At 37.9% G+C, this 21714-nt stretch overlaps 1 protein-coding gene across 2 annotated transcripts in view; it reads left to right on the top strand.

Annotated features, from left to right (window-relative positions):
• Positions 1 to 21714, top strand: part of dpp6a (dipeptidyl-peptidase 6a) — a 462038-nt gene that overhangs the window by 297701 nt on the left and 142623 nt on the right. For both annotated transcript variants that reach the window (XM_055182097.2, XM_055182096.2), the window contains exon 2: positions 7864 to 7978. In XM_055182097.2, coding sequence (XP_055038072.2) covers positions 7864 to 7978 — 115 coding nt within the window. The remainder of the gene's footprint in view (positions 1 to 7863; positions 7979 to 21714) is intronic.

Here is a 21714-nt window from a genome sequence, read left to right on the forward strand (position 1 = left end):
TGTTGTATTGTTTTGAGTTGTTGGAAAAATATAAAAAGATGATTATAGTGTTGTGGACAGCAGGCATTATTAGTCATAATAGCTCTCCTGTCTGAAAAGCATTGCGGCGTTTAAACGGCAGGTTGATGGCTTGTGGTGTTCATGAAGAATGTGACAGGTTAGTGAGGTTTTCTGTTTGTTGACCATAATGCTTTAATGGCACACATGATTATATGATAATGATGGATTGAGGTGGATGTCATAGATCTGGGTTGTCCCTGTCACATCTGTCTGTCATGCATTTGCAGATGAATTCTGGTGGATTACGTGCCACAAACATCACCAAACAGTAGGAATGCGCTGACATTACTGTTAACATTACTGTGCTGATACCAATATTCATATATATGACAACCAGTACAGATAGTTTTGCTTTTTACTTTTTGTTACAGTGCATACAAACTACAATTTTGTTGACATTGTCACCCAAATAAAAAAAAATCACTGATGTGTTTTTCCACCCCTTTTAGTGGCCAGAATATAATCTTGGGGTTTTGCATAGAGATTTCGGAGACAGCCGCCTGCACAAAATTTTGACAGATGTCTTTGTCATTTGTCTTGTGACAAAAAATACAAACAATCATCGCACTCCGTGAATTGTCATTTGTAACTGTAGTTGCGGCATTACGGGACTGTGTTTTTGTTATCAGCACAGTGAGGCGCTGACAAACTTTACAAAAAGAGCAACAATTTAAGCAATTTCCTCATAAGAGCTGTATTAGGAGCTATATTAGCTAAATTTTGTGCAGTTATATTGCTGCAGGCACCAGATAAGTATTACAGTATTGTTTCCTGCATGAAATTGTTTGGTGGTTTAACATTCCAATCACGTTCGCTCCCTGACACAACATGGTCAGTAATTACTTGAAAACGAATGATTCTTTTAAACCGATTCATTTTAATGAACAGTGAAACAATTCAGTCACCATGAATCAATCACAGCAGAGTGAATCAATCGGATATCAGTGAGCGAACCGCAGAAAGCTATTCTCCTCATTTAATAAGTCTCATTAGTAAGTAAAGCAAATAATGCAAATTATTAATGGATTGTTAAAGTTAATGCTTAGTTCATTATTTACAAAATCATTTAGTTTTGACTGGCATGAGGTAATACCTTCATATTAAAACCAATAATCAAAGCCATAGCTGCTAGATTAGTTCAATGTGGCGATGATAGATTTTAATAGTTTAAAAGAGAGGGAGTATTATTTACTGTAATGTAAAGGCTTCAAATGATTATTAAATATTATAATATCACACTATAATTACTTGATCAAGCAAAGGATTAGAATCTTAGCAGTACTGTTTATTATATTAAGCAGTAAAAATAGTAAAAGGGGAGGGCAGGATGACAGCATGAGTGACAGATCTGTCTATAGTCTCTTTCACACAGTAATTTTGTTAAATTATCATTAATTTACCAGAATGAATTTATCAGTAAATACAAAATTGTGCTGTTCACACACACAGTGACGTTCCGACTTTTTACCAGTAAGTAGGGTGACTATACGTGCCATTTTTTCTGGATGCGTCCTGTCCAGGATTTTGGTGCGTCTACCGGAAGTCGTATTTGTTAACCCCATATGCCATTCAGTTAAAAACATAAGACATACAATCATAGTGTCATTCTTATCTTAAATGTAACGGTTGCTTTTCTGTAATAATAAAAATAATCCTCTTTAACGTATGTGGTTGACAAATACGACTTCCGGAAGACGCACCCGAAATCCTGGACAGGACGCGTCCGGGAAGAATGGCACGTATGGTCACCCTACCAGTAAGACATCATTCACACATCAGTATCAAAATACCCCTAAACTCAGCGAGAAAGCGGAGATTACCTGTGGTGCGCGGCCGGCAAGCTCAGTGTTGTATTTGTAAACAATGCCGGGTTATGACTTCATATCCACGTCCGTATTGTGTTTTTTTCACATCTGTGGCAAAAGCTGATGGTCGCGAAGTTTGTTGTGACCAAACAACATTGCATTAGGCGACGTCAAACAGAACCTGCGTCTTAAAGGCGGAGTCCATGATGTTTGAAAGCCAATGTTGATATTTGAAATCACCGAAACAAACACGCCCCTACCCCAATAGAATCTGGACCTTCTGTTGATAGACCCGCCCCACACATACGCAAACCGGCATTTGATTTGATTTGATTGGCTATAAGCGTGTTTTGGTAGTCGGCCCGTCTCCTTTTCCAACGCGTTTTTCAAACATCGTGGACTCCGCCTTTAAACAACAGTACTGTTTGCTTCACAGAGGGTGTGCTAAGGATGTCTGCAATTGCGCAATTAGATGGTAAGCTGTTTTAAACAACTTTGGTGAAGAAATGTGCATGTTAACTTCAGGTGTGCTCAACTTTTAATCGCGCATCTGTATCAAAACGTTATGATTGGCCCGAAGCTGTCAGCGCGGTCTGACGTAGTTCGTCCTAAATGGCGGTAATTTATATTTTTTGTTCACACATAGTGCTTACCGGTAAATTACTGGTAATCTTACAACCTCGCTTACTGGTAAATTGGAAGCACTGATTTACCAGAAAGGTTCTGTGCACACATGACCTGTTCATTGCAATTTACCAGTAAATTACGAGTAAAGACTGTAGGTGTGAAAGGGACTTGTGACTGTGTGCATCAGCTGTCACAAAAGACTGCAAAACACTGCAAAAGAGTACAAAGAACTGTAAATTAAATGCTTTTATTCATTATAAAGTGTGTTGTTGGGTCCTACGGTACACATGCATGTGTGCATCCGGATAGCAGCACCTCCACTTATTTTGAATAAAGAAAAAAACTGATCCTGCCCTGATAAATAAACAATCAGGGTACCCACGAGTCCTTGAAATCCTTGAAAGTTTGTGAATCAGGGGCGGGGAATTCAAGGCCCTGGGAAGTTTTTCAAAATATACATACGTAGATACAAAACTTTTCTGGGGAAAAAATCCATATTATTCCCTGTATAGTATAATATCATAAAAATTCTAGACTTTTTAAGCACATGTGCTAAACTGTTGCTTATATCGCTTTAAAATGCTTACATCTTCTCTATGCAAATGTTGATTCATACCTAAACGTTTTTTTGCATAGTTATGTTTGACACATGAAAACATCTCGGGTTACGTATGTAACTGTTGTTCCCTGAGAAGGGAACCAGACGCTGGGTCTCCCTTGCCTTACTTCCTGCATCCCGGTAATGCCGTCTTTGGCAATATTTCAGATAGCGATACTTCCTGGCTCCCGCGTCACCTTTTCTTTGTCGTTAAGCCTCACCATTGGTTGAATTTGATATACACATTCAGACATACTTACCCCTGGAGGCGTCCCCAAAGTGTCACTGTAATGACGCAGCGTGAGTTCCCTCAAAAGGGAACTGTAACACTGTATATTAAAAGTTAACACAATGTAACCTTGCTCTCATTTGAAATGTGTCCCAACATTTAGTCCTTGAATTTGAGGGTATTGGACCTGGAAAGTCCTTGAAAGGTCCTTGAATTTGAAGTTAACCAAGTTGTGGGAACTTTGAACAATTGGCCGATGTCCGATAGTGGGAAAATGTATTTTATCTGCCGATACCGATTACAGGCTGATACTTTTATATATATTGGTGCAACTACTAAACATGATTAAAAAATACATTAAGACCCCCTAAAAACTAGAAGAAAAAGTGGAATATGTAGTGCTTCAAGGAATCTCGTCAAGCTGTTTTAAAGTTCCTCAAACAAAACTCTGAATACCTTTCAATGATTTCATCCCCTGAGTCTTATAAATGTTTAGCAAATAAAGCAACGTCTCATTTTAGTAGCCCAGGATCTTGTAAACAGACCCACGTCTTGTTTACCAGTAGACTGATAAAAACTCTGCACCCTGATTTCCAGAAATTGTATAGCAGCCAGCTAGATTACAGCTTATGGTTTTGGCAAGCACTTTCCATTTTTACGTGAATATGAATCTTGCAGTTTAGGCTAGAGTCTTGTGTATGCATGATCAGGCATTGGTCAGGCTAATAAAAATCTCTTCATGTGTTTCATGTCATTGATAAGCAGCAGATCATTGCGGGACTAATGTTCTTATCTTAATAATCATTCAGAAGGCATATGTGGGGCTGGACAGGGTGAAAGGTGCTGTTGGTTGTTAGCGCTGTTAATGCTGTGTCTCTATTCATGCGTGGCTGTCTGCATGTATACAGAAGAAAAGAGTCTGCCCATGCGACCCGTGAGAGAGAGATAGTGTTTAGGGAAGGGGAAAAAAGAGAGCGATGGAGAAAGAGACTTTAATGAGTCCTTGTAATGGGCGTCCCAGTAAACAGGCTCTGGCTACTGTTATCTCCAGGCTAATGATGTCTGCAGCGCTATTCAATTAGGACAGGAACAAGGTCACTAACAGCTCAGGCCTTAAAGAGTTTAATGCTGCCCCCACTGCTAGACTTCCACTCCATTAGTCTGAGTTGAGTCCAATAAAAACGTCAGCCGCAGGAACACAGGGCTCTATTTGCATATATTCTGCTGTAAACTTCAGCGGCTTCTGTCTCCTGACAGTCGTTTCATTTTGTTATTTCATGTATTTTCATGCTGTCTGTATGAGCGTGAGTCATGAGGCATGAGATATAATCCTCTCTGCTTTTTAAATGAGTATGCAGGTCTGATTTATCACAGCAGGTTTGCTGTCTGTAATTCACACTTGCTCTTCTTTCTGATTCATCACGAGTTTGAAAAAGTTTGCACCTGTCACACTTAGATCTATGTTTTCCTGTTGAGGATGCTCCATACCTTTATCAAATTGGTTTTGTTTAGAATTACTTACAAAACATTTAGCAAGAGAAGTGGCTGTGTTTTAAGCCGTGCTCACACTACATAATTTTTTGCCTGAATTTACCCCAAATTTTCCCTCCAGAGAAACTGGGAGAAAAGCAGGTCAAGGATCTTGAGCGGTTTTGATGTTTGGCTTCATTATCATGTTATGTGTGACGTTTACAGATCAAATCTTACACCTCCTGTAGTGGCTGCAAGCATGTTTGATATTTAGGACTTTAAAGGGCGTGTTGCAGGTTAACCACCACTGTCGATTAATGGGTACATAAATCACTCAAGATATGTATATCATTTTTAAAATGTCTCAAAAATGGTCCTAAAGACCATTTTTTTTACGTTTTCGTATTAAAGTTTTTTTTAAGCAATTCGGCGATGACGTCACGTTGGGGAGAAGTGGATGAAAGCCTCAACCAGAGCCATAAAGATAGATGAGACATTTATTGCTGTTTAATACTTACGTATATAATATGAAAATCATATATACATAGTAGGAAATATATAATGTGGTATACTGCAAAGTTACCCTGCTAATTATTATTTATGATATATGTGGAGATAAATAAAACTTTGCAAAGTAAATACTGCAATAAATATGCGTTCGGCAGATTTTTACATCAAAGGACGACAGGCTATGCCATTTGGGGAGAAACCGCTCACTGATCCCCGTATTTTTATAAATCCTGGACATGGTTGGATCTGCCGAACGGGTTTAGGACTTTTATATTTGTTGAGCAGAAAGGCTGTACAGTTTGACCATCGGGAACCGGCCGCACATCAGACCGACAGACGGTGTTGCTAACTCCCAATGTATAACTATTATCAGACCGGCCCACCAAGTCCAGACTCTCCCGATTGCCACTCCGCTACAGGCTGTAAGTGAGTGCGTTTTGGTCGCTGGTCGAGGCACTTACCCCGCGACCAGATGTGACGTGCCTCACTCAGCTTCAAGGATTTAAGGCATGCTGGCTGAATCTGTTTGTGCTGAAGATTGCATAACTTACACCCATTTCAGCAGGATTATGGTCCCCCTCAAACCAGCACGCATGAGTATGTTAATAGTTTGTATCTATCTGTCTGTCTGTCTGGCCGTCAGTCTGTCTATCTGTCTATCTATCTATCCATCGGTTTGTCTATCTAGTCTATCTATATCTATGTATTTATCTATAATCTGCATTTATGTAATCTGAATACTGTACTTTACTCGTCTCTCTAGTCACTCTCAATGCTCTTAAGGTGGCTTTGGTAAATTCTCTCCCCAACGTGACGTAATGCAGTGCGTTGCGGGGGAAAGGAGAATCATTGCAAAGTGCTGTACTTTTTCGTATTATGTTCCGTTTTGTGATACCCAACAACATCAAATAAAATGGCTAACAGTTTAAATGTTTATTATCAACAAGCAAATAGCACAAATCCGTTGAAAAATTTACCCTGCAACACGCCCTTTAAATCAGGATGATTATGTAAGTACTTTCGCAATAGCCAATGAGAGGGAGCGGTTAATGACAGACCCTTGCCTCTAAGACAAAAGCTGAAAAGAAATCTTCAAGGTTTTGACAACATCGTAAAAAATCTGCTAGCGCACTAGCAAGCAAATGTTAAAATTTAAAATAATACATTTCTCAATCTCTATTAATTTACATCCGATTCCCTGTGAGGTGAGGCACTCCATCTGGTATGAAAATCTTGTAGTGCATGATGCACCATGATTTTTAAATCTTGCAGTGGATGTTTAACTCTTTCCCCGCCATTGACGTGTTATTTTGTCAATTAAAGCAACACTAAAGAGTTTTTGCTCTTTGCTCTCCCTACAGGTTGGAAGCGGAATTGTCCATTACCACTGTCGTAAATAATTTAGCCTACTGCAGCAAAGCTGGCTCTGATTGGATTGTAGGTCTGCCGTAAAGCAAGTTTTTGTAGTTTTCACTCGAACTTCAGGACAGCGACTCGACGGTTGGAAACTTCTTTAGTGCGGTTTTGGCCGATAGAGGGCTGCAAAGCGAATGTGAAAGTGACGTTCACCCTGTTTCGATTGGATGAATGACTGAAACTTTCTTGGAAACGTTATTTTAAGGTAAAAAAAAACTCTTTAGTGTTGCTTTAAGAGAAAACGCTTTACTGTCAATGACAAGTTTTAATGGGAATTCATATTTCCACTATTATCCACTAGGTGATGCTCTTACCCAACTTAATACTAAAGCATCTACTGATCCAAAAACAATAAAAACTCTGTGTATGTTTTGATCATCATTCTAAATCTAATCTCCAACAAAAGTCCTTTACAAAAATGTAATTATTTCAGCGTTTTGCTCAAAATTTTGTATTTTTGAAGAAACCTACCCATATTTGAGAGGTGATATAAAAGAGAACAAATGAAAATAGGATAAAACTTTTTTGTTTTGAAATATTGTATGTTTATATATTTAAAGAAGAATTTTTTCTGGAAGGAATTAAACTTTTGTGAAAATCATAAAAATGCTGGCGCTGACAACTTCTTTTTAAAAACGCTGGCGGGAAAATAGTTACAATTTAAGAAATAAAAAAACTATCAAGATTCTGCTTATGTGTGCTGCAACCAGATCTCGTAATCAGACAGGATTTTTTAAACTCTGTACTTTAAGCCCGGCCTTAGACCAAACGATAAAGAAGAGTTTCTTTCGAATTTGTACGAAATTGTGTTATGTGTGCATAATTTATCCGTATGAAACATGAACTAAATATAAATGATGTATGATTTGTACAGCCTTTAGAAATGAAAATGCCCTCAAGCTTTTCACATCTTGAATTTATTTAACCAATAAATCTTACAGCATTGCTGAAACTAAATCATTAAACAACAACTACACTAACGCCATGCTAAATGATTCTTTAGTTTTTACACAGCTGGTGACAGAATTAGTTTCAGGCCAACAGCCGTTTCCCAGGAGGCGCTGTTCACTGACACACAACTGTCCTTGACTAACCTCCCATTTGCATTCATAGACTCACATGCTTTCTCTTTCTGTCTCTTTCTGAAGGAGCTGGTGGGAAGTAACCCTTCGCAGAGGAACTGGAAGGGAATAGCGATCGCACTGCTTGTTATTCTGGTCATTTGCTCTATGATCGTCACCTCCGTCATTCTGCTGACTCCAGGTATGCAGCCTGGGAACAAAGGGCCCGGGGCCATGAGCCTCGGGGCCACAATGCACACACAGAACAGACTGTTAAAATACCCGATTAGCACTGTAAACAAACCAACGCTTTTCAAGTGGTTTCTTACAGATGCACAAGCCTATCACAAAGACATCCTGTTATGTCAACACACTCTGCCAAAAATCGTGCCTTGATAATTTTGCTTCAGAGTGAATTTCAATTGAGTGATACAAAAACACAATGATGCAACTTTGCAACAAGATAGACAACAGACTTCAGAAGGCCTTTTTTAACAACAAATCTGATGGGAAAATATGTAAAATTATTCACACCAAGCCAAGTTTTTGATAAAAATATTTGAATTTTATAACAAAATGTTTGGTATTCATACAACCAAAACAATCATCCTAGCCTTTGAATATCAAAATTGCTTCACAGGCTCAATGGAATTTCATGCCTCTGCCTACATTTCTGCATAACCTGAACAATGTTGTCCCTGCATCTTTTAGATTGTCTACTAGAGGCACTGGATGAACTTGTTTTTATAAGTTCTAATAGGCACAAATCTACTTAATACGGAGCCCCTAAGGGTACATGGAAAATTAAATAAAGTTTAGTTTCGCGCACACACGTGAAACTATCGCATGCTCACGTGAAACTACCATGTTTAGTTTCGCATGCTCACGTGAAACTTTCAGATAGTTTCATGTCTGCACGTGATAGTTTCACATTAGCACTAAGTTACACGCGAAACTAAAGTAAAAAAAAAATCTGCACATGAAGGTTTCGAGTGAGCACATGAGTTTCACGTGATCACATGAAACTAAACTTTAGATTTTTTTACTCCAATGTCACCTTAGGGGCTCGGTAACTTAACAAAGATGAGCCAGTTTTAATTTGTTTGTTTCAAAACTTTTGAAAAACCCTGCATCAACACGGAGAAAAACCAAACGCCTTTAGAGGACAATCCGTCGAAATATACAGCAATATGTACCTGGGTGCAATGTATTTTAGGTTATGCAGAAATGTAGGCAGAGGTACAGTACATGAGCGAGCCTGAGTTCCAAAATTGACATATTCAGTGTGAAGTATTATAACAGTTTAATTTAGTTTTAGATTTTGTCAGCCATATCACCCAGTTTAATGCAGCTTGTTTATGCTTTAACACGTCACATGTTTGATTTTAATATGGCATCAGACTGTACATATGATACATACAGTTATTGATCATTTGCAATTGCTGAATTGTTGAGTCATAGCAGAGTTTTGGCATTCCTGACTGGAAACAAAAATTTGAATACCAAAAGTCTTTCTGAAAAGCATGCTTTCTCTAATATCTTGTGAATCCTTGGAGCACAGGGCTAATAAGAGAAACTACAGTAAACAGAGGCAGACTAGTGTGAGTAAAACATGTACTTCTGTATAGGTGATCTGTGTAATCTGAACCTGGAAAGAGAGAGACCGTGTTTTTATGAAAAGTTATCACTGCAATTACATTCAGTTCAATTCTGTACAAGCTGTTTCAATATGTTATATTGGCAAATTTGTATATTTTTTGGGCTTTTTGGGGTGCTCTGATACGTTGACAAAAGTACAATTTACAGACTTTCTCTACCTTCCAAAAATACAGATGACTCATCTTGCACAACACGGGCTTTTCCCGATAAAATGCATTTAAAAACTGCTGGTCAGAGAGCAATGGAATGGAAAAGAATGCTGAGGTCTCAAAATGCTTTTATAAAAGTAAAACTGACACACACTCTTAAAATGGCAGCAGTCCTGGCAGGGCACTTATAAACATTGTGAGAGTGTGTGGCTCTAGAGAAAGTGCTTTTTGACCAATGAAAAACAATGAAGTTAAACTAGGAAATCATTCTCATCAACTGCTCGGTTATTGGGCAACTAATCGCCCATTGTGACCTGTCCATAATGAGAATGCCATTCCCTCAAGGTAGATATAGGGCTACAAGCCAATAGCATCATGGTCCTTGGCTGCGATATTACTACAGCCCACTGGCTGTTTAAAAACTGCAAAACAATTTTTTTTTCATTGTCTTCTACTTTATAAGTCTCACGGAGACCTCCTCATTCAGTAGGTAATATGCATTTTTTTTTTGCAATTTTCATTCCAGTTAAATAACAAAACTTTGTCTACAGATCAGGATTAAAGGAATAGTTTACCCAGAACCATCATAAAGACCCTCATCATTTACCCCAGAAAGATATGATTTCTTGACTTCAGGTGAACAAAAGGATTTTTATAAAATCATGTCACCACTTAACCGTTAAAAAAAATATGTAGGATCACAATATGTATCCCAACTGTCACAGGCAGTTCTTTTTTAAATATTCTAACCTGTACCATTAAGTACAGATATGTATTTTGTCCAAATATCTAAATTTTAAGTACAAATATGTATCTTTGAGGTACTAAATAATCAGCACTCTTTGGTAGCAGTATGTACCTCTGAAGGGGATCGCACACCGGCCGCGCAGCTCGGCGCCACGTCGCGACGCACCTAGGAGAACTCGGACGTATTGTAAACAGGAAGTGCACATTAAATAGCACGAGCTTCGTCAGATAGCGTCTACTTCAAAATGTAAAATATACGTTAGCAGCCAATGTTAATCATTAATGATGTGGGACACATATGATGTTATTTAATGTTAAACTATGTGAGTGCCGCTGTGTGGCGCGACAGGGATTTGAGCAACTTCCTGAGTCACAGCTGGGCGGCGTGGACAGGCGCCACCTGGCGGCGCCGGTGTGCGTATACTCATAGAAAACAATGTGTTCGAATTTTTTTTTAGAACGGCGCGGCGCTGAGCTGTGCGACCGGTGTGCGATCCCCTTGAGGTACTAATTTGAATGCTTTAGAAATGCTGTACTTTTTGAAACACCTTGGTGATAGCTGGGGTAAATTTTTTTGTCAATTTTTCTAACAGTACATATATATGATAATTTTAGGGGCTTTTCATGCCTTTATTTTTGACAGGACAGTATAGATTGACATTAAAGGGATAGTTCACTCAGTTCTATTATCATTTATTCATCCTCATGTTGTTCTAAACCTGTTCAAGTTTGTTTATTCTGATGAACACAAAAGTAGATATTTTGATAAATGATAGTAAGCACACAGCTGATTGTAACTATTGCCTTCTATAGTAGGAAAACAAATATTATGGAAGTATTGTGATAAATGATGAAGATATTTTGATAAATGATGGTAAGCACACAGTTGACGGAATCCATTGAATTCCATTGTATTTATTTTTCCTATGTGGTGTATGCAAAAACAAAATGAGCAGAGGGCAAACGTGGAGCAACGAAGAGGTAAAGAGCCTCATTAACATTTGGTCCATCGAGCATATGCTGGAAAAACACAAAATGCTTATGTTTTTGAAATCTTTAGTGAGAGTAAAATATCTATATGAGCTCTGAGTTGTTAATAATACCTCCATATAAAGACGCATTTAATAAGCACGTTTACTGCAGCATGCAGCATTGTTGTTGTGGATGATTGGAGTTCCATCTCATAAAATTCATCATCAAAGCCGAATAATTGGGTGGTGACGTTATCCTTACACATTAAGGTTCATTATTTTCAGGTTCGCCGATAAAATACCAGTGTGACCACTATGCGAACCAGGACTTCATAAATAGTTTGCTTGCTTTGTCTGGACCAACGGAACCAGAAGAAGCGAAGGTTTTGACACACTACTTCTTTAAGCACTGAGAAGCGAGTGACACTCTTATTTATCTGCACTGTGTAAAGTGAAGCCTATTAACAGCCAGTATAAACCTCTACTCTTTCTGTGTTTTTGAAAGTAATTTAACATTTCCCAGACGTGTTTCTTTAATTAGTGTACTGTGATTCCTCGCTTGTTTAACTTAAGCTAGCAGGTTTAGTATTTAAGAAACTAGTAGTTTTGTCTCTGTTGCACATTTTTTTAATTAAGTCTCTTGAGTGTAAATTCTTTAAATGTTTGGTACAGATTGAAATGTGATCTTCTGCTAATGCTTTTGCTCTTTGATTTGTTTCCATTTTTGAGTTTAAGTGTGTGTGAGTGTGTTGCCCGGATTAACAGACAAGGCTAAAGGGCTGTTCACATTATAACGATAACTATAAAATTATAGTTTTAATTTAAAGAAAATATTGGAGTTCACACCACAACTATAATGATAAAGATTAGAGATGGGAAAATTCCCCAATTCACTTTTATGCATCAGCATAAAAAGTTAACGATGCGATGCTTTACGAAACTATACCGAAACTATATCGAATACAAATTAGCATTTGCATCGTGATGCATCGTTTCTAACATATTTTGCATCGGTAAATAAAATATTTATTTATGTATAATTATTAATAGATGCGTTATACTTATATTATTTAGAAAATTACCAATTTTTTTAAATTGCTTTCTCCTCTCTAAACTGTTGCTACATCCTGCTGACTTATCATCACCTGCTGGCGTATCACAACCGTTTAATCATAGGCTATGCATCGAGATGCGTATTGCATTGGTCTCGCTTATGGAGATGCACATCCCTAATAAAGATACAAGAAACAAAATCATTGGGATCACTTTCTGAGCGATTTTTTTTGCCAACCGATGAACGATAAACCGATGACAGCCAATCAAATCAACCTGAATTTTAAAGTGCACGCGCATTTGAAATGGCACTGTGGAGAAGCTCGTTGCTGAGGTCCATTACATAAAATTACTTTGTGTCTAGCGCAGTTGCAGTGAAATTGACTTCATAATGTTTTTATTCTATTACACTGGCTATTACATTAAAAGGTAAGATATTAGATTACACAAACTACATTGGAGATACGCGAAACGCAGTATGTTGAGGACATCTGCTGGTTATAACCGCTGTAAATGCAACAAGAACCGTATTTATACTTTTAAAGACATGTAAACAATTACAAATGTTTTTTTATTAAATGAAACATGTAATATTAGTGTGATTGAAGGCAAATTAAGAGAACTACGCTTTGTGAGCGAATTAGCATAATGTTATTGTTCGGTGCTGTGGATGATAAAATAGTTATTGTTAAAGTTAACGTTATAATTATTGTTATAATGCGAATGGCCCTTTAAGGCTAGTCCCTCACTAAAATGCATGTTTGAGCTGTCTTAAATGAAAAAAACTTAAATCACATATCTTAAAATATGTCAGTGTCATTGTTTTGTCTCAAGATTTGGTAATATATTTTTTAAGGCATCTGTATAAAAACAACTTGAATATCCTAATTTAACTAAGGCAGAGGGGTGTAACGATAAATCACAATACACACTATAATTCCTGTCCGGTATCCATTCTGAATCACAAAGGCGATAATATGCCCAGTTTTATCATGTACTACGGCTCTTTGATCAGTAGGAAGTCCTCATCAATCTAAAAATCACTAAGAACAGCGATATAAATACGCTCTTATAGGCTTTTCCTGGAGCTGCATGTGTAAATGGTTGTTCTTCTGCACAGCACATGTTTAGTTTGTGCATGAGAGCGCCCTCTGGCTTTTGGATGTAGCGGCATTTCACCATAATAGATTGATTGAGAAAAACATAGCAAGCAAATTGCACTATTTATCATAACACCCCTAGCATAGTCCTTGCTTAAGCTAAGGCTTGTCTGTATACCGGGCCTATGTGTGTCCTATCCTTTTCCTGTGCAGTTGGACACCTTGTGTGACTGCAGTCCTTCATTGCTCTGTTCCAATCTAAACTGGAGCAATTAAATATAGGAGAGAGCACAGACTGTAGAGACTGAGCAGGTGGCTTCTTCACCTTTTAGTCCTGTTGCCTCTCCAAAATTGCCTGACATGACACAGTCCTGCATCACTCTTAAGGATCTCCTCCCACTGCTGCCTATAAACCAGGTCACTTTACAGTATATACGTTTTCCTGGTTTATCCATGAAATGTCACGCTGCCAAGAACACTACTAATTTACAGAATTCTGTCATTTTCCAGTAAAAATATTGAAACATTTAAAGGTGCATTGTGTAACTTTTAGAAGGATCTCTTGATAGGAATGCAATTTAAAATATATATATGGACATGGACAGAAACAATGCTCAGGTAGGCCGTGGCATTTAAACCATGCCCAATTGGCACTAAGGGGCCTAAAGTGTGCCAAGAAAACATCCCCCACACCATTACACCAACACCAGGAGCCTGCACAGTGGTAACAAGGCATGCTGGATCTATGTTCTCATTCTGTTTACGCCAAATTCTGACTCTATCATCTGAATGTCTCAACAGAAATCGAGACTCATCAGACCAGGCATCATTTTTCAGTCTTTAACTATCCATTTTTGGTGAGCTTGTGCAAATTGTAGCCTCTTTTTCCTATTTGTAGTGGAGATGAGTGGTACCCGGTGGGGTCTTCTGCGCTGTAGCCCATCCGCCTCAAGGTTGTGCGTGTTGTAGCTTCACAAATGCTTTGCTGCATACCTCGGTTGTAACGAGTGGTTATTTCAGTCAAAGTTGCTCTTCTATCAGCTTGAATCAGTCGCCCCATTCTCCTCTGACCTCTAGCATCAACAAGGCATTTTCACCCACAGAACTGCCGCATACTGGATGTTTTTCCCTTTTCACACCATTCTTTGTAAACCCAAGAAATGGTTGTGCGTGAAAATCCCAGTAACTGAGCAGATTGTGAAATACTCAGACCGGCCCGCCTGGCACCAACAACTATGCCACGCTCAAAATTGCTTAAATCACCTTTCTTTCCCATTCTGACATTCAGTTTGGAGTTCAGGAGATTGTCTTGACCAGGACCACACCTCTAAATGCATTGAAGCAACTGCCATGTGGTTGGTTGATTAGATAATTGCATTAATGAGAAATTAAACAGGTGTTCCTAATAATCTTTTAGGTGAGTGTATATTATTAGTGGTGTATAAACCCTTACATAATGAACTGTATTGTTTTTATTACCTTAGAATGAGTAGTTTTTATCTACATACACCTCGCGTCCCCTTACATGGCAGTTTATTGAGGTTGATTGCAATTCACAATCTCACTGCAAAATGCCGCTAAAAATACACATTGCACTTTTAAAATAAAATAAATGTACTCAATAGGCTAAATTGCATTAGTCTTCCTAGTGATTACCTTTTTATAATTAACTGCACTTTTAAAAATATAGGTGCTTAAAAGGTTCTTCACAGTAATGCCATAGAAGAACCATGTTTGGTTCTTTGAAGAGCCATTTAGTCGAATGTTCTTATTAGAACCATTTCTTAATCTGAATAACCTTTTATAATCTGAAGAACCTTTTTTCACCACAAATAACCTTTATTGAAACAGGTTCCTCAGATGCTAAAGGTTCTTTATGGAACTTTTCAGCCAAAAATGGTTCTTCTTTGGTATCATAAAGCACTTTTATTTTTAAGAGTGTGCCAGTCTCAGAAAGGTCAGACAAATACAGCTCGAGTCAGAAACAAGAGTTCACTATCCCTCCTGCTGCTAAACTAATGAACGGTTCAGCGTTATCCACTCTGCCAGATACAAAACGCTGCTGACACCCAGCCATGCTCGATCAATGATGTTACTGTAGTTTTGTCTAACCTGAGTGTTTTTTCTCAATCTTTGCTCTTGTCTCGCCGTGACACTTACTCTCTTTCATGTAACAAACAGGCTGATGTGAAGATCAGCAGGTCTACTGAAAACTAGGTCAGGTTGACTGTTTTTCTAGTTTTATTATGTTTTTAGAGCAAACACTTTTTTTGGAGGACTGACACTTGACTGACACCATGACAGCTAATTGGACGTGTCAGAGGAACACATCTCTCCAAGGATTTCTGATGGAAGCTTTGATTCACAAACCTCTCAGGACCAGTTTCACATCATGACAGCATAGCAGGAGGTCTGTCAGATAACCTTCCTAGAGTTATTTCCAGTTCTCTGTCCTGTTGTTACTGAAATTACACTTTCTTTGCGTGCAGAGATCAAGTAGGTCACCTTCTGACTCTCTGAATTTTCGACAGAGTTTTCACAGGAGATTTTCCCAGGGATAGGATTATTGTATCTTGAATTTTAGATGTCTTAAATATTTTGCTGATATCTGAGCTGACAGCAGATGTGAATTGGGTCAGTTACACCCGTATCTCTCTTGAATACTAACAACATCAGAGTACATAGACAATCCTATGTGCACATTTTCTAAAGCACAACGTTCAATGAAAACATTGTCATTGCATCAAAAATACAGACAGCCTTTAATAATTTTCCTCCTGCGGGATTCACATTCACATTAAACATTGAAAATAAAATGACTCTTCCTCTTCTCCACATCAATGCACAGTCATCTCCTAAGAAAAATGAGTCATCCACCCAAACGCAAGGTCTTCATTTCCTTTTAATTGTTTCATTAACTGTTGGCCAAAGGGCTGACAAATAAGATCCACATGTCTGTCAATACCAAAGCAGTGCATATGAAATCACCAGTATGTTGTGCATACAACCTTATAGATAACACTACGAGCCATCAACAACTTGTTTTATTCTGACTGTGAAGTGAGGAACATTATGTCTTTCTGCAGCTGATGTCATTTAATGGCTCAGTGTCCTCTTTGTCTTATGTTCTGACATTTGCTTGATAGTTTCATCATGTTAATGTCAGTAGATTTCTTTGCTGGAATAATAACTGCATAATAGGTTTTATGCAAGGAAAACCAGCCAGTCAAGTCTTCACATATAACAACTCTTTCATACTCAGTAATCTTCCCAGATTGTTATGAACAGTAAAAACATACAGAAGTAAATATTGAACTTTTCAAGCACAACACCAAAAATCTAAACCTGCAGTAACATAATGGGCTGTATCATACACCCGGCGCAATGCAGCGCAATGCGTGACGCAAGTGTCTTTTGCTAGTTTCAACCCGGCGCAATGATCATTTTCACGTTTAGCGCCACGTTGTTTAAATAGCAAATGCATTTGCCCACAATTTTGGGCGTTCTGGTCTGAAAACGAGGTGTGTTCAGGCACATTGTTGGCGCGCTGCTATTTTTAAGGTGACTAAAATAGACTACGCCATTGACCAACAAAAACTTGCTCTAAAGTCAATGGCGCAATATGTTTTTGTTATTTAAAGAGCGTGTTAGTAAGGTGAACGTGATTTCACCAAGTAAGATGTGATCCTGGATCAACACCATTGTTGGTCCTGGATCAACATTTTCATTAACCAATCAGATTGCAGGATTAAGATTAGTGTGGATGTTAGATTTAGGTTTAGGATTGGGTTAGGGGCTTTTAAGAAATACTCCTCAAACTATTATTTCACACTAATTTGAGGGTTAGAGTTTGAGTTAAGGGTAGGTTGGGGTATTTTTGATTAAAACGTTGATCCAGGCTCAACAAAAAATGTTGATCCAGGATCACATCTTACTTGGTGAAATCACGGCGACCGTGTTAGTAATATGCGCCTATAAACAGGACGACAACGCGGGTTTGCTTATCACATACATGAATGCACAGCAGCACAAAAACGCTTTCAAATATGAAAGATTAAAGGATTGAAATGTAAAAGATTATTATTGAGTCTCTTTGACATGAATGAGGACCGATTATGAGACGTTAGAAGGCGTAAAGAGCTGCTTCACCTGCAGCCTGGTAAGTAAATAAATGCTTTGCTATTTTTAACAAATGCATCTATTTTTAAATGTTACCCTACGGATTTATTGTATATGATGACTCTGTACCTGTGGATATGGTGAGACGAGAAACACTTTAAGTAATCCTTAAAAAAAACATGGCGTTGTCCGAGTGCTGAAATGCTTCGGCTCTCCGCTGTCAGGAATTGTGGAAAATGAACCCAAGTGCAGACGGGGGGGTAGAAAATCAAAAAACACTTTATTAAACAAAAATAGCAAAACAAAAACCCACAATTGGGCAAACAACAAGAAACAAGACTTAAATACAAAAGACTAACAGGTTTAGACTAAACTTGACAATAAACTAGAGACTTGACACTTAACTGACACTAAACTAGGCTAGGTATAAAAGGTCATAAAACTCATAAGAAGGACAAACGCACGAGTAAGGAACATCAAACACAAGGACTTTAAATAGGGACAAAATAAATGACAAACAACTGAAACAAATCACAAGTAAGGAATCGGGGAAAAAGTGACGAGACCCGGGAAATGCGTGGTCAGAATAAATCAATACTAAAACCACGCTCAACATAAAACATGGTACTGCCAGGACCCTGTCACAAAGACTAGATATAATTCAAGACACGATTCTGACAGGATCCTGACATCCGCACTTTTGTATTTTTAGATTACAAACCTTTTCTTGCATATTTCCAAATTATTTTATGAGATTAAAGTGATTATGTAGGATATCCATACATTTACAGCAATTTGTACTTCTATGACTGAAAGAAAACGTATTTTAAAGGTTTTTATTCATAAAATTAAAATTTCAATAAAAATGAAAACAACACATTTTTTAACATTATTCTTAAACTGGTCGTCTTTTTCTTCCACTTAGTTTTCCAGCTGACAAACTTTGTTATCTTAATAGGGATAAGACATAGCTCCAGCACAACTGGCTTTTAAAGGGGATGAGAGCTGAGACTCATTGGTTTATTGTACTTTACGCCCAAAACACACCCATTACTCATTAAGAGAATAGGAATAACCATTTTTGACCGTGCGTTCGGCGCACAAACCATTTTTCCTGTCGTTAAATTAGCAAAAGTGGCATCGGACACGCCCATTTAGACAATGCGCTTAGATTGTTAAAATAGGGCCCAAGAAGTCTGAATATATATACCACAGACATTGCTAAGACATTGCTCTGGTGGTTATTTCAAGACATTTGACAGGTAAGGTGTGCATTTATCGAAAAATGCATACCCGTGGGCATAAATACATATAGGGCAATGATTTATCTATGTGTGCTTCCATACAAATTCACAAAGGAATGAACAAAATGTCCGTGGCAGAAGTTAACAGAACCAGTCATCAATCGATAAAGGCTGTGAAGCCGAGTCGCATGAAGAATTTGTGTGCATGTGCAGTAGCTGAAATTACCTTAAAAAAATGTTAGCGCAATTTGAGCTTAAGAAACCAATGTGTTTTTATACACTTGATGTCAGGTTTAATTGTTGGTCAGAAATATGTTGTTTAATTGTGATTTTAACATGATTTCAGAGATACCTGTCTTTCCCCATTCAAGTGGACAGGACTTTGGTCTTGCTTGAAAAAAATAACTGCCTGGAGGCAGTGCAAACATGGCCGACTAGTAGCGCGTCTTCCCTAAAGGGATGCAGTCTATGTGAGTGGGAATTTCTAATGATCATCATTCCCCATGCTGGCGTTCTTGACTGCATTGCCTTAATATAACTAGAGTCTTATTACAGTCTTGTGCTTTAAAGGTCCGTGTATCTTTTGGTCATTTGATATCCTATCTGAAATCAAAAAACGAGAAACGAAAAATGGCTCGTGTTTCGTTTCTCTGTTTCATTTAACAAATGAAAAACTTAATTACGGCTCAATTTTTCATTTTTTATTTGTGGTATACAAATCAGTTCATGATTTCTATATTTCATTTACAGCAGTGGTCGGCGCTAAAACGCCCCTTTCATCTGATTGGCCAAACCACGGCCTGGATTTTTTCTGTCAGGCAGAATAAGAGTCCGCAGGGTGCTGACAAGTTCTTAAAGTTTCTGACGTGAAGCAGCATTTAATGTTAAACTCTGCATGCAACTGACGCAGAAATATATTTCTGAACACATAATTAGTGCTGCTGCAAAGCTTCTGTATGCCTGTTAGTTTAAACGAAAATAATAGTTTTGGACGTTTATAGCATTCATGTGATAATTTTTGCTCTGTACTATTAGCAAGGTTCAATTAATTAATCTAATTAATTAGTTTGTGTTTTCCAATTCCTACAGTATTTTTGTATGAGCATCATAAACATCAAATTAAGCTCAGTTATCTGCATGCATTTTTGTGAAATTGAAATATATCATGAGATTATGTTTCTTTTTATGTTATGCTTTAATGTATTTTTCTTTATATGTGTTATATTTGTTATTTAAAATGTGTTATTAGTTATATATTTGTTCAACAGTGGTTATGTTAAAGCGATAAAATTATCAGGTAAATGGCCCAGAACAAAATCAGCTGAAAATCTAAATAAAACATTAAACAATTTATGTAATATTCTCAATGTTTTATATTGTTTTTAAACAGTTTCAATATGAAATCCTGTCCTGTCCACCTTAGCAGACATATACCAATGAAATAGTTTTAAACATTAAGTGTGGTAGAAATATTAAGTGTTCAGAAATATTTCTGCATCAGTTATCATGCGGAGTAAACGTTAAATGCTGCTTCACGTAAGAAACGTTAAGAACTTTACTGCACCCTGCAGACTCTTATTCTGCCTGACAGAAAAAATCCAGGCCGTGGTTTGGCCAATCAGATGAAAGGGGCGTTTTAGCGCCGACCACTGCTGTAAATGAAATATAAAAACCATGAACCGATTTGTATACCACAAATAAAAAATGAAAAATTGAGCCATTATCTAGTTTTTCGTTTGTAAAATTAAACGGAAAAACGAAACACGAGCCATTTTTCTTTTCTCGTTATTTTATTTCAGATAGGATATCAAATGACCAAAATACACGGACCTTTAAACATCTGCTTACCATTTTTAAGAAATGCTTACTGCACTGTTGAAATGCACTTGTACAGTGAAAAAGATTTATCCCGCAGCCTATGAAATGAGCAGTCTGTCTGTCCCGGGCGTTCAGGCTGAGAAGCTTCCTGCTGGGCTCAATTCTCCTTTTTGCCCCATGTCTGCTAAAAAATCTTATCTCAGCTGTCAGTTCGAACACAAGCACACAGCAGGGTTTAAACCATGAATACATATCTAAAGTATTTGCTGTTGTCACTGTTATACTGTTATATTTTAAACACTGGATAAAACTCTTTGGCTTGGGTTCTTATATTTTGTTTGCATAATATTCATACATAAATGTTTATGTAATGTTATAGTTGTTTTTTTTTGCTTTTTTTAAACGCTTTGTAGTACCAGCCTCAGGCGGCATGTCCACAGACCGTTTGCGGACTGTCTGATCCATATCACACGCAAGAAGAACTGCTAAAGTCGTAAGTCCCAATCAGATTGGCTGGATTCTACTATACATAAATTCCCAGAGTGATGATGTTTTTATCAGCCCACCAGACAACAGCACTGTTTTAATTTCCAGGCCTGCTATAGTGGGTACTCCCAGATCACTGGTGACAGATTAGAAACAGTCACTTGTTATATTTCATAAACATACCTAAAAAGATTCTTACAGACAAGCAAAGCAACCAAACTGCATTTTAACTCCCAGATTCGGAACCAAGTTTCTGGTGACTGTGCGTGGGATTTCCCTCTTTCTGGTCAATGTATCCCTGCCTCTGCTTAATTATTTTTATCCTGGGTGGGGATAAATTTATCTCCCCCTCAAAGTGATCAGTGCTACTACACTACTGGTGAGACGGATCACCAAACTTATAACGGATCCGGGGTTTGATTAAAGTCAATTTTATTTTAAAATGCGTTACTTTGGCTGGCTCTGATATAGCTGCCACACAGCCTCTCTGTATTCACCACTCTGCAGACTTGCTCAATGTCCCGCCCACGGCGCTATCTGATTGGTTACACACCCGGTTACACCTCACGAGTAACAGCCTATCAACACTTGT

The sequence above is a fragment of the Misgurnus anguillicaudatus genome, chromosome 25 (assembly GCF_027580225.2).
Source record: "Misgurnus anguillicaudatus chromosome 25, ASM2758022v2, whole genome shotgun sequence".
NCBI classification, from domain to species: domain Eukaryota; kingdom Metazoa; phylum Chordata; class Actinopteri; order Cypriniformes; family Cobitidae; genus Misgurnus; species Misgurnus anguillicaudatus.